Source organism: Eptesicus fuscus, chromosome 7 (assembly GCF_027574615.1).
Source record: "Eptesicus fuscus isolate TK198812 chromosome 7, DD_ASM_mEF_20220401, whole genome shotgun sequence".
Classification (NCBI taxonomy): domain Eukaryota; kingdom Metazoa; phylum Chordata; class Mammalia; order Chiroptera; family Vespertilionidae; genus Eptesicus; species Eptesicus fuscus.
Window position 1 is genome coordinate 46,996,975 of NC_072479.1, and position 14,646 is coordinate 47,011,620.

At 42.7% G+C, this 14,646-nt stretch overlaps 1 protein-coding gene across 1 annotated transcript in view; it reads right to left on the reverse strand.

Annotated features, from left to right (window-relative positions):
* Nucleotides 1-12,471, reverse strand: part of TBC1D30 (TBC1 domain family member 30) — an 84,922-nt gene extending 72,451 nt beyond the window's left edge. Inside the window, exons 1-2 of the mRNA XM_054718894.1 lie at nucleotides 11,989-12,471; nucleotides 6,751-6,915 (exon numbers count right to left, since the gene is read on the reverse strand). Coding sequence (XP_054574869.1) covers nucleotides 6,751-6,915; nucleotides 11,989-12,439 — 616 coding nt within the window. The 5' untranslated portion in view covers nucleotides 12,440-12,471. The remainder of the gene's footprint in view (nucleotides 1-6,750; nucleotides 6,916-11,988) is intronic.
* Between the last annotated feature and the right edge of the window lie 2,175 nt (nucleotides 12,472-14,646).

A 14,646-nucleotide genomic window follows, 5' to 3' on the forward strand; every position in this document is an offset into this window, starting at 1 on the left:
AAAAATCAGACCAAATGTTTTGCTAGTGAATTCTACCAAATATGAAGGAAAAAATAATCCAGTCTAGCACAATGTCTTCCAAAGAATGGAAAAGGAGGGCATACTCCGTAACTTCTTTATGAGGCTCCCAAGCTCTGAAAAGAGCATTACAAAAAAGGAAAATTATAGGTTAATCTCACTCATAACATAGCCGTAAAAATCATAAACAAAATATTAGCAGACCAAATCCAGATTATATAAATATATGTTGTTTAGGATTTTCCAAGAATGCAAAGATGTTTTAACATTCAATAAAATATACAAAATTCATCATATTATCTCAATACAGCAATAAAGTATATGATAAAAATTCATCATATTAGCAAATTGGACAAGGAGATTCCTTAGTTTTTAAAAATATATATATTTGTATTGATTTCAGAGAGGAAGGGAGAGGGAGAGAGAGATAGAAACATCAATGATGAGGATCATTGATGGCTGCCCCCTGCATGCCCCACACTGGGGAATGAGCCTGCAATCCAGGCATGTGCCCTGACCGGGAATTGAACCTCCTGGTTCCTAGGTCCATGCTCAACCACTGAACCACACTGGCCAGGGTGAAATTCCTTAATTTGATGCACGATTTCTACAGAAAACTTTTAGGAAGCATTGCATTTAATGGTGAAACATGAAAAGAAAACTTTCCCCCTTAGGTTGAACATAAACAAAAATTTTCATCCCATTGTCTCTACTCCTATTCAACATTATTCTAGAGATCCTGGCCAGTGCACAGGATGAGAAAAGGACATTAAAGAATGGTAAAGAAATCCAGCACTGGCCTGTGTGGCTCAGTTGGTTAGAGCGCCATCCCATGCACCGGAGAGTCAAGGGTTGGCTCCTGGTCAGGGCACATACCTAGGTTTGGGGTTTGATCCCTGGTCAGGCATATGTTTCTCTCTCTTTCTCTCTCTCTCTCTCTCTCTCTCTCTCTCTCTCTCTCTCTATCTCTATCTCTATCTCTATCTCTCTCTTGCTTGTTCTTTCTCCTTTCCTCCCTCTCTGAAGGCAATTAAAATTAATCTGTAAATACATAAAACTGACAGTGCCGGAAGCCAATTCCAGCATGTCAGCAGGGCTGAATCATCTGGAAATGGCTGAGGGCATTTCCCAAACCTGAAAAGGATGCATAAAGGATTGCTTGCTGCCAGACAGCTGAGGGCATTTCAATCTACATGTTATTGCCTCATACTGGCCAAACACCTGAACAGCTGTAGGCAGTTCTTTCAATCTGACAATGGATTCTGTATACTAAACCCTGGCCTTTGATGTGTATATCTACCTTGCCTTAGGACAATTTGTGTAAATAAAAAGCAAGGGGTCCTGAGACAAGGGAGAACTTGGTTTCTTTAGCCAAGCTCCTCTGGCCCCCCAATATGCCTTCCAAAATTATGTTTCATCTCTGGACTCTTGATTAATTTACACACAGCGCCTTCTCCAGATTCTGAACCCCTTCTAGATGCTGGATTAAGACCCCCAGTATGACAGTACTCACAGATGATGAAGATTACATACTTACAAACATACGAAATAACTTACAGATAATCAGAATAAAAAAAGGGGAAAAAGTAAGATTACTAGATATAAGGTCAATATGCAAAAACAACCATATTTATATGTACTAGAAATAAACAGATCATTAATTTTTAAAAAGATACCAATTTAAAAAGAGTATCAAGAAACCTGAGCTACTTAAGAATAAATCTAGTAAAACATATACGAAAGACCTCTACATAGAAAACTGTAAAATATTCAAATAAATTTTAAAACACCATATTTATAAATTGGAAGACTCCACATTGAAGAGATGTCAATTATCCCCCCAATGAGCCAATCACAAGCAAAAGAATCTTGAAGAAGAACAAGAGGTAAGAACCTACACTATCAGATATTAGGAGTTATCAGAAAGTGCAGTAAGTAAGACAGTGTTGTTTTGGCCCAGGATAAACAAATAAGGCAAAACAGAATAAGAGTGCAAAAAGAGACCCAGACACACTGGACACCTGGTTTTATACAACAACTAGAGGCCCGGTGCATGAATTCGTGCACAGGTGGAGTCCCTCGGCCAGGCCGCTGATCAGGGCCAATTGGGGCTGGCCGGCCAGGGGGAGGGACCACAGGAGGTTAGCTGTGGGAGCACAGTGACCACCAGGGGGCAGCTCCTGCATTGAGCATATTCCCCCCTGGTGGTCAGTGTGCATCATAGCGACCGGTCGACCAGTGGTTCAGTCAACAGGTCATAATGGCCGCTTAGGCTTTTATATATATACAGATAGATGGCTCCCCAGAGCAATAGTAAAAGGATGGTCTCTTCAATAAACAGGGCTGGGTCAATTAGATATCCATGTGGACAAAATGAAATAGGAATTCTATTTCATGTTACACAGCATAATGAATCCATTCCAGGTGGATCTAGATCTAGATATGAAAACAAAATAATAAAGCTTCTAGAAAATAATGTGGGAGAAATTCTTCATGAGTTTGCTATTGAAAGAAGATTTCTTAAACAGGATAGAAAAAGTACCAGCCATAAAGGCAAAACTGGCTATATAATTTGTGGACCCCTGGTTCAAAAATTATTAAGAAATTTGAGAAAGCAACAGCAGAGCCCTAGCTGGTTTGGCCAATGGATAGAGCGTCGGCCTGCAGACCAAAGGGTCCCAGGTTCAATTCCGGTCAAGGGCACGTACATTGGTTGCAGGCTTGTCCCCAGCCCAGGCCCTGGACAGGGGATGCAGGAAGCTACCAATTGATGTGTTTCTCTCACATTGATATTTCTGTCTTTACCTCTCTCTTCCACTCTCTCTAAAAAAAAAAAAAAAAAAATCAATGGAAAAGGTATTTGCAACACATATATCTGACAAAGATTCATATTCAGAATACATAAACCTGAAAATTGTATTATGTCCTATGCATGTTACAAATTTCTTACTGTGACACCCATCAATAATAATAAAAGTGTAATATTCTAATTAGACCAGACATCCTTTTGGACGTCCTTCCAGACAAAGCCAGGGCTGCGAGGGAAGCCCAGGTCCCGGGTGCCAGAGGGAAGCCAGTGCCGGCAGCCGGGAGAAGGAAGGCCTACTCTTGCATGTATTTCGTGCATCGGGCCTCTAGTATTCTAATAATATTACAGAAGTATCAATTAATTGCTAAGAAATAGAACCCTCTTGTCACAATTTATGGTAGAAAGAGTAGACTTTTGAGATATTTATCTTCAAATTCCATCTCAACCACTTACCTATGAGACTTTAGCAAATGAAACTTTCTGAATCTCAGTTTCCTAACACAATGTGCCTAAAGATACATACTTTATTTGAATTGCTATGAGATAAAACCAACATTTTGGCAGAAAGCAGGTATATAATGAATGGTTACAGCTGCTGCCATTCTTATTATTATTGATTTTATTTTTTAAATATTTTTATTGATTTCAGAGAGGAAGAGAGAGGGAGAGAGAGAGAAACATCAATGGTGAGAGAGCATCATTGATCAGCTGCTTCCTCTTGCTCCCTATTGGGGGTTGAGCCTGCAACTCGGGCATGTGCCCTTGACTGGAATCAAACCGGGGACCTTTCAGTCCGCAGGTCAACACTCTATCCACTGAGCCAAACCGCTAGGGCAGTGGTCGGCCAACTCATTAGTCCACAGAGCCAAATATCAACAGTACAACGATTGAAATTTCTTTTGAGAGCCAAATTTTTTAAACTTAAACTATATAGGTAGGTACATTGTTGTTAACTTAATTAGGGTACGTGGTATTTTGTGGAAGAGCCACACTCAAGGGGCCGAAGAGCCGCATGTGGCTCGTGAGCCATGGTTTGCCGACCACTGAGCTAGGGCATTGGTTTTAGTATTAATATTAGATTGGTTATACCATGATTATCCTTAGATGAATGGATAAATATAAGGGGGAAATCTGCTCTTCTATAAGGCAAATTTTGATCCTTTTCTTATTCCCACGCATTTTAAAATAAAGGGATTCTACCATAAGGCTTAGTGTATGAAACTATAAAGTCTAAGTAGTTACATCATCTGTGTTAGAAATAAAAATGATCCAGTCATTTTGGTTCATAATCCACACTTACTTATGATTATTTCAAAATTATTATACCTCTTTAATTTATCAACAGGAAATAACCCATTTTAATAAATATTAAAATAGTTTTATTCCATAGTAGGTTATGGAAGGAGGAAAGTCACTTATGGAAAGAACTATAAGCACTGAATCCATGTGGGGGGAAAAGGTTATCTGGATTTTTGCATATTAAATGTAAATGAGTTAACATGTATTTGAATGCATCAGTGCCAATCACTACTAAAATGAAAGTTCAGTGTGACAGTAAAATCTCAGTTCTTCAGAACTCTAATTGTTATTATTGGACTTGAGGAAAGAGGCAAAAAGTGAAACTACCGGAAGTAGGCATTTAGTCACAAAACATCTAACCTCCGGAGATCTAAAAGAACCACCTAATCAAATTTCTAACACTGTCTATCTACATCATAAAACAGTATCATTGATGAAAATGATCATTTTGATGCACCGTTATGTCTTAAATCAACAAAAAATATTCTGTTCCATTTAACAGAGTCTTATTACCAAGGTGAGACTTGAACTTCCAAGGAAAAGAGCCATTAACCCTATATTGTCTGAAATGCAAAACCCTGTCTAGAATTAAAGAGACAAACCTTAAAGTACATGGGAAGTGTGCATTCACTAATTTACAAGTTAAACGGATGCTTATGGACACATTTTTCTACCAAGACATAAATACTGGTCCTTTCATCAAGCAGGAAGGTTCAAATCCTAAATGGCTATCAGTCCCTGGTAATCATCAGCCCATGGTCCTGTGCTAGCCGGACATTCCTCTCGGTCTCCTGACACTGGCTCCATCTCCCCTATGCTTTCCCACACATTCAAACTCCACTTACCACAAAGTGCACTTACCACTTTGTGCTTTTAACTTCTGATACAAGCAACAATAATGGGTAGGTGAAAACACAATTGTGAAAAGAGAAATATCAGAATCAAAACTTGTATCTTAAAATAAAAGAGGAAAATGATAACATATTTACTGGGCACTTGTGAATCAATCAGAATCCATGGAGAAACATCAGATACCTATAATGCATGCCAATGTTTTATAGACAGACATAGATATATACACATCTAAATAGCTATACTCTCCTCCTTCTCTAGCTATTTCAGACAAGTGCCTGGCTCTGGAGAAAACTCTATTCAAAAACAGTCTACTCAACATCTGGTCCGTGTGGAGACTTGAGCATTGACCCACAAACCAGGAGGTCACGGTTCAATTCCCAGTCAGGGCACATGCCTGGGTTGTGGGCTCAGCCCAGCCTGCTCCCTCTCGCAGTCCAGGAGCCCTCAGGAGATGTCTGACTGACGGCTTAGGCCCACTCCCTGCCATCAATCAGACATCCTTAGTGCTGCCACAGAGATGGCACCCACCACCACTGCTGCGCTCGCCAGCCATGAGCCTGGCTTCTGGCTGAGTGGCGCTCCCCCTGTGGGAGCATACTGACCACCAGGGGGCAGCTCCTACGTTGAGTGTCTGCCCCCCGGTGGTCAGCGCGTATCATAACAAGTGGTCGTTCCGCAGTTCAGTCGATTTGCATATTAGCCTTTTATTATATAGGATGATAATCGAGCAGCATTGTATTTAATACACATAGGTTGAAACCTTCTTTAGTAAACAGCAAGAAGAAGAATTTGGGGATAACAAACAGTGATATAATAAAAGAGGAGGAAAAAAACATAGTACTTTCTTCCAATAATAAACATAAGACTAGAATGTAACCATTAATGTAATCTGAAACTACCCATGCCCTGAAAATTGTTTTATGAAAAGAAACATATCTTAATTTGGAATTAAAAAAAAACCCACAACTCTAGGAGGTGTCACTTTACATATAAAATGTGACAGAGTAAAGGAACAGGAAAAGGCAACTTTCACATGCACCTAAAAAGTTGCCACAGGTGCTTTAGCAAAACACTTCGTTGGTGCCTATATTTACCATACCTGAACATACTGTTCTGCCATGCTGCATGTTAATAAAGAATACAAAACAAAAATAGGGAAATGTTAGCAGAATAAAACATAAAACGATTGCATGGAGAATTATAAAATTAATTCACAAGCTTTTATCTGGTATTTGACATGCATTAGTAATTTAACAATTTTTAACTCAATTAACAAACCATGCATCTCTTAGTTATGACTGGATTACCTACTAGATGGTTTGTTAAAATATTTCGTCCTTTTCAGGTCTCAGAGCAAGTGGTAAGATCCTGTTACAAGAGTCTCCTTTTAAATCAGTTTTTAATTCACTTACTAAGCACAAAGAGAATACAAAAACAAAGATATGCCTTTTAGGTTGTATCTATTGGGTGCTGTTTTTAGAATCAAGATTTTCGTCATTGTTTAGCATCAGGTAAAAATAACCAATGTCACAGTGAAGTGCTGCTGCAAATTGAGAATAAGAAAACTAAGTTTGTAACCTCAGACATGCAACATCCATTTTAACTGAAAAAAAACAGGAAGGTGTACGAGTTGTTCCTAGTTCTTAGTTCTGAGGGGATAAGTTTCCATTTAAAACTTTTCAACAGATTCAAAAACACGACTAATTGACTCAGCTCACTACCATTCCAGTCGCAAGTGGCCAAAGGGCTAACCCCACTCCAGCACTTACTTCTCTTCTGTGACACGGCCTGCAAGCACGCAGTCACAATATCGCAGTTCCTCTGGACTTTGTGCAGAAGCCGATCTTTCTGCTTCAGCTGCCGGAGTAACTTCGCCGACTGAATGCCAATTCTGTACTTAAGCTCTCGGAGGATCGTCTTCAGTTCATTAGTGTCTATCAGAAAAGAAGATTTAAAATAGAACGATAAACACCCTGAGAGGAATACAAATGCCAACATTGTACTAATCATAAGATAATTATCTAGATTCTAGAACATCCCTGCAGGTAATTCTGGGTTCTCACTCAGTATTCAGTTAAGATATTCTGCTCAAATAAGTCACTCATCCATTTCTTGCCCTGTCAATGAGACAAATACTGTAAAATAAATTTTATCTACCTGTAATATGTAAGCAAGACTCTTAACTTTTACCATATTTAGCTCTGGTTGCAAATTTCCCTTTCATAGCCTGAAAACTGGCATGTGTATTTGGTATCATCAATGTACTTAGAGGCTAAGCTGCAAGAAAATAATCTTTTTGAGTCTGTAGCACCAATGATAAACCTGATAAATATTTTATTGTTGTTGTTAGTCCTCACTGAAGGATATTTTCCCATTGATTTTTAAAGAGAGTGAAAGGGCCGAAACCGGTTTGGCTCAGTGGATAGAGCGTCGGTCTGCGGACTGAAAGGTCCCAGGTTCGATTCCGGTCAAGGGCATGTACATTGGTTGCGGGCACATCCCCGGTAGGGGGTGTGCAAGAGGCAGCTGGTCGATGTTTCTCTCTCATCGATGTTTCTAGCTCTCTGTTCCTCTCCTTTCCTCTCTGTAAAAAAATCAATAAAATATATTAAAAATAAATAAATAAATAAAGAGAGTGAAAGGGAGGGAGGATGGGGAGAGAGAGAGAGAGAAACATCAATGTGAGAGAGACACACCGACTGTTTGCCTCCTACATGGGCCCCGACCAGGACCAGGGATCGAGCCTGCAACTGAGGCTCCTGCCCTTGACGGGAATCGAACCTGCAACCCTTCAGTCCACTCTATTCACTAAGCCAAACCAGCTAGGGCCTGATAAATATTTTTTAAAGTATTCACTTTTGTTTGTAAATAATTGTAGGGAACGGTTATAGGGTTAAGCCTCGGACTGACCTGTGGGCAAAGCCACCAAGAACATTGCAACTATGGTGACCACTACCTTGTTTACCTCTGGCTGTAAAATAAAGCATGAGCACAGGAGATCCACAAGACCCAGCTTATTCTCTTTGTCTGTCTTTTCTTCAATCCTTCACCGCCCTCACCGAACCCTTAGCTGAGCTGGCCCGGCACCAATCATCAGTCAAAAGTGAATAATACTACCACATTTTCTAATGCAAGTAAATGTGAAAATACTGGTTTCGTTTTAAATATTCAGCCTTCCAAATAGCTTGAATAGTAGGTACAATATCTCATCTTTGAGACTCTGTAATTTTTCAAATGTGCAGAAAGTAAATTTCCTTTAAATGAATAAATTAAAAATAATTCTATATTCATAAAGCTAATAGTCTCAACAGCAGTTTTCTACAAGCGAAAAAATACTTGGGAATGGGAAATGTCAACAATCTTTATGTGAATGATCATTACCATTTGGGAGTGTTGTTTGTCACTGACATTACCGTCAGTCATTACAGGAAAGCCTTCTGCTCAGCGTGGCATTGGCTAGGCCCGCAATAGAGGTCCTGTGTGAGGGTTGGATCTACTCATGTTGAAAATGATTTGGAGAAACTAGACAGGATCGGAAGAGAACAAAAGAAATGTTCCAAAGTAAGAAAAATACTTCAGAGGTCAGAGGAAGTGAACTTTGTGAGTCTGTATAAGCGAAGTGCAGGGCGTTGCTTTAACCTCTGTCATAGCTGACCACGTCATTTGGAAAATGCTATTTGACCTTGAGTGAATACGAACTTCCTATGGACCAACCAACTACCTGTGTGATCTTAGGCAAGGTCGTGCTCAAAGACTCAAATTATGCTTAGAATGCTAGGTTATTCTGAGAAACAAATGTGAATATTCTTTATAAACATTAACATAAATAGCACTAAAATAAGAATAAGGAATGTCTATGAAGAAGAGAACACAGACCAGTTATTTCTCTCACCCTGAGGTCAAACACGGTGGCATGTCATGGGAAATAAGAGCTCACTTACTATTTGGGTTCTAAGAATGATCAACTATGAGAACCAGCTACCAGAGGCGATCAGAGGCTCTTCATTCTTAGATTCCTTCAGAGAGAGCAGATAGGCTTTCTTTGAATGTTTAAAATTTTTCCTTCTAGGGGTAGGACTATCATCTTGCATTTAAATTATACTTTCTTCCACAAAAGAGTCATTTTTCAATGACTCTTAAGGTATCTACGGCTCTGTGGATCTCTGAATTATATGTATTGTCCAATATGGGAAAATCTTCAGGGTTGAGTTTGGAAATGTACAGCATGATTTGCTGGTATACAAGCATCCCAAAGACAGGAATAAAGTCGTCTTTATCTTTGTATGCCCCACGGCATCAGCTACAGCTCCTAACACAGTTTTAAATAAATAGGAAAAAATGAGATCAAGTGACAAACAATGGACAATTTTCTTTCTAAGGAATCCCAGTGTATAAAATAAATATTATTATATCTAACACTTATTGAGCACATTGTACACATTAACTTATGTAATTCTCAGTACAGTCCTGTGAAGTAGGTATTATTATTATCCCTACTTATAAGTGAGAGAAATGAGACGGAGAGGTTAAATAGCTTGCCTGAGGTCCCACAGTTAGTAAGGAACAGTAGCAGGATATCAGCTCAAGCATTTGACTCCAAAGTTCATCCCTTAATGAAAACACTGAGAAGAGTGTAGATTTCCTGAGAAACCATTTTGGTGCCTCAAATAAATAAAGGACCCACACATGCTAAATATGTAAAAATAGGTGCTACATCGATGCTACAGCAAAATCTCTAACAGAAAAAATGAGAGAATTAATACACAGGTTACCTGCATTATATGAGACTCCTACTAGGTACTATGTTGAGAGATTTTTTTTTTTTTTGACCCTGAAAAAAACACACAAAACAGGTAACCTGCAATAAGCTGTAAAATTAAGCAGACAGCTGTTTCCATCACCTGATTATTTCTTTCTTAGTACTCTAATGATGTTTCTTGATAAAGGTGGAGGGGGCGTAGCTATTAGAATATGGTTTCTTGTTCATCCTAACAGGGTTGACTGCAAGAAAAGATTAACAAGCAACTAACCATGCAATAAGACTGAGACCTGGGCAACACATACTTACAGGTCTTAAGAATGATTACTATAGAAAACTGTGATACACCTACACAATGGAATACTACGTTGCTGTAAAAGAGAAGGAACTCTTACCATTTGCAACAGCATGGATGGAACTGGAGAGCATTATGCTAAGCGAAAAAGCCAGTCAGAGAAAGATAAATATCACAGGATCTCACTCATTTATGGAATATAATGAACAACATAAACTGATGAACAAAAATAGAACCAGAGTCACAGAAGCATTGAACAGACTGTCAAAAGTATGAGGGAAGGCAGGGGGTGAGGGAGTAAGAAATCAACCAGAGGACTTGCATGCATGCATATGAACATAACCAATGGACACAGACAGGGGGGTGGGGGGTGAAGGCATGTGCTGGGGGGTGGGGGCGGCCGGGGAGTGGTCAGTGCGGGGGGGAAAAAAGGAGACTTATGTAATACTTTAAACAATAAAGAATTTAAATTAAAAAAAAGGAATGATTATTACAGTGGTCGCTTGTTTGAAATCCACTTGCAAAGCTGTAGTGTTACTTCTTTAAAAATTAGCTTGCCATATTTCCTCTTCCAAAAGGAAATTACTAATCCACCTAATTTGCTCGGTAATGAAAAGCCAAATCATAATTCTACAAAATTGATTTTGTTGGATTCTAAAAGAACTATTGCCCTACGGAACTCTAGGCATAAACAGACGCTCTGAGAACAGCCAAATAATTGTATAAAACGAAATGGCACAACTCCAGCCAAGTCCCAGGCAGGGGGAGGAAGGTGGAAGTCATTTGTAACAATCAGCTGGGAAAAAAATCTTCACTGGGAAGCCAGAAGAGGAAGCTGAAAGCTGTTTACATAGATTTGAGAAAGCAGACAGATGTATTCCTTTTCTGGTTATGTTTTTTCCTTTTCTTTTGTTTTCTAGCAACAGCTAGTCGGATTTTTTTCAATGAGAGGAGACAGGATATCATTATAGTGTGCATCCTCTCTTTCCCCTCTCCCCTGGTAGTTTAGCACAAGGACATGAATTCAAGAAATGTTGTGGTTTAGCATGTTTTCCACACCTCACTTCATTTTGTAAATTGAAGTCTTGACATATCTATTTTAAAAAAATACAACTGTAATAACTGTGTTAGTACCTGAAGGGCAAACTACTTATTAACAGTTGCGGGGGGGGGGGGGAGGGGAGAGATCCCAATTAGGACACAGCATCAGAGTCTGATAACAAAAGAAACACCAAATTCTCCTCTCCCCCTGAAAACCAAGGCCATTTTCAGATGACCTGTCCAGCTGATAATGTCAACATTCTCCACGGGATAATGCCAACACACTAGGGCCCCCCACTAATAAAAAGCCCACCTAGTGAGCTTCTGGAAACCAGACGTTCCGGCAAGAAATGGAATTCACACGTTCTGCTTAGACACCGAATTGTAGAATTATTCCGCCTCGCTAGTTAAACACTATCCCAGTAGTGTGGCCAGGGAGGCGGATTATTTAAACTAAAAAAAAAAAAAAAAAAGCCCCCAGATGCCTCACTGGTCCCAGCGCCCTACGTCACGTGCACTTAGAAACTCCAAAGCTGTCCTAACAGCTGTTCTGGCGACATCAGAACCTGGACTGCCGCTGCCCTGGGCGCCCGCACAAACACACGGGGCGGAGTGGAGACCGCCGCTGCCACGCCAACCACGGAGGCTCCGCTCCCCGGCTCGAAGGGGATGCGGGTGGGGGAGACGAGAAATACGTCTAGTCGTGTTTCCGTGACACTGTGGACGCCAGCAACACCTCCATGGAGACACCCCGAACTTAACGTCTGTGCGCTAGACCGTCCAGTGCGGGTGCGCACAGGGGAGCGCGGGGGCCCGGGAGCGCAGGGCCGGGGCGGGGGGTGAGGCGGGGGGGCTGCGGCCGCTCCCTGCGGCCGGCTCCCCGCTCCGGCAGGCTCCCCTCCCGGCCCTCACCTTTCTGCCGCAGGTACAGCCGCTGGTGCCGCTGGCTCGGCCGCTCCCGCAGCTCCTGCAGCTCCCGGGAGTCGCCGCGCCCGCCCAGGACCACGTCGGAGCCCGAGGCCTCGGTGGAGCTGTCGAGGCTGTCGCGGCGCTGCAGGCGGCCCCCGGGCCCGCGGCCCCCGCCGGCCGCCTCCTCCTCCTCGGTGCAGCTGTACAGCTCGGTGAGCAGCCCGCTCACCAGGGACGCCGTGCGGCTGGTCCGCCCGCCCCGCCGCTCGCCGGGCTCCGCGTCCTCCTCGCCCTCCCAGGAAGCCGGGGGGTCCGGCGGCAGCCCCGCCGCGGGCGCGTCCCGCAGGGATGGAGCCGGGGGCACTGCGGGAACCGCTTCCTCCACGACGTCCTCCGGCCTCGCCTCAGGCTCTGGGCGCCGGGTCGGGCCCCCGCCCGTGGGCAGGACCTCCATGGCCCCCGGCGCGGTGCGCGGCGCCCAGCTCCCGCCGCTCCCCGCCGGCCGCCTGCCAGTTCCGGGAGGAGGCGCGGCCTCTCCCCCGCGGGGTGCCCTCGGCCGGCCGCCAAGCCGGCGAGCTCCGGATCCCCGCGGCGGCTAACCTGCCCCCACAGCCCCCCTCCCCTCTCCGGGCCGGCATCCGAGTCGCCGGCCCTCGGCTGCGAGCGGGAGGAGAGCTGGGTGGCCGCGCGTTGGACTACCTGGGGACACCTGTAGCAGGTGAGGCCCCTGCGGCCAGAGGGGGAAGGGCGCTCTGGCGCTGCCACCTTCGCCTTGAAGCACGTGACTTAACTCGGAAGGAGAGCAACTCCTGCATCTATTCAGCCGCCGGTTGGAAATAATGCCCGGAGCGTTCTGAACGCCAACCAGTAGGCAGGGGCCGGGAGCGCCCTTCTTCACATCCCGGGGCACAATGCCCAGCCCTTCTCACCTTCCCTCCAGACTTGGGGTGCCTTTCAGGGTGTTCTTAGTTAGTTTGGGACAATAACCTTTCCGAAGCGCTGACATACACTTCAGATGTAATAGCGCTGTGAACGGTTTCCTCCAGTGATCAAGTATTGGATTAAGGGCAACTAATTCCCTGGCACAAGACCTAACAGAATGAGGATTTAATAAGTGCCCAGGAGATAACCAAACTATTAATAAATTGATGTCGCTGATTTTTGACAGTACCCAAAAGTTTACATGATATCCTGAGAGATGTATGTTTATGGTGGTTCTCAGTAGAACACTGAGGTACCCTTCCACTGTAGATATTTTTGCAAATCCTCCTATATAATAAAAGGCTAATATGCAAATTGTTCCTACAGGTGGGAGTTCCAACTACCGGGAGTTAGATGTGCGCTGACCACCAGGGGGCGGCAGTGGAGGCTCTGCCAGCCCCTATGGGCCCTGAGGAGAGCAGGACTGCAGCGGGATGGTGGAGCAGGTGAGTGGGCAGCAGCAGGCCAAGGCAAGTGTGAAGGGAGGCCCCGGCTGGCAGCTGGGAGCCTCTAGGGACCCTACCCTTGCACGAATTTCATACATTGGGCCTCTAGTTTAATAATACCGTACTTTCCAGCGTATAAGACGACTGGGCGTATAAGATTTTCCTGGGTTAAAAAGTCGTTTTATATGCTGGAAAATATGGTATATTGGACTATATTGATGGGATTAGATATAATGGATTAGATATATTGGACTACTGTATTTTCCGGCAAATACGGTAATTGTCAGCGTCTTTGAGTGCTTTAGTTGTGCCAGGCACTGTTTCTTTTTAAATGGAGTCCCGGGCACTATCTCACTTTAATACTATAAAGCAGGTAAGCACTATTTGTTTAATTGAGTACAACTGACCACATAACATTATATTAGTTTGAGGTGTATAACAATCCTCCTCCTTCTATATAATAAAAGCATAGTATGCAAATTGTCCCCTCCACCAGGAGTTCGTCTGGGAGTTTGACGAGGGGGCAGGGCCGGCTGGGGGAAAGGAAGGAGGTTATGTCTATCTCCTAATGCTATTAAATTGTTGCCATATTTCTAAAAGAAGCAACAGTGCACCTAGTGAACAGTGGTGATGCTTGATGTTTGAAGAACACACTTTTTACTTTTCAAGGCACTTTCATAGTAGAGCCTTGCCCGACAGGTCCCTTGGCACTACCACCACAATACATGTAAACGTAGAGTGAGAACAATAGGACCCTTTTTGAAATTGGAGTTAATAGAGGGAAAGTAGAAGTTTTATAACTTTCTCTTAGGTATCCATAATTTAAAATTATACTAGAACCTGGCTGTCATGTCTCACTGGTTGAGTGTCCACCTATGAACCACCTATGAGGGATCAAGGTCACAGTTCGATTCCCAGTCAGGGCATGCAGGAGGCAGCCAATCAATGGCTCTCTCTCATCATTGATGTTTCTACCTCTCTCCCTCTCCCTTCCTCTCTGAAATCTTTTAAAATATATTTTTTAAAATTATATTAGAAATATTATTTTATGTTTATTTGTATCAACTACTATGTTATCTATTTAATTTTAAAATGTGTGAAATAGAATGGGATTACTTATTTATAACTAGTGGCCCGGTGCACAAATTCGTGCACATTGAGAGGAAATTAATTAGAAGAAATATTTTAATATCGCTATTCACCTTTTCTCTGTAGTAGAAGTGTCAACCAAATT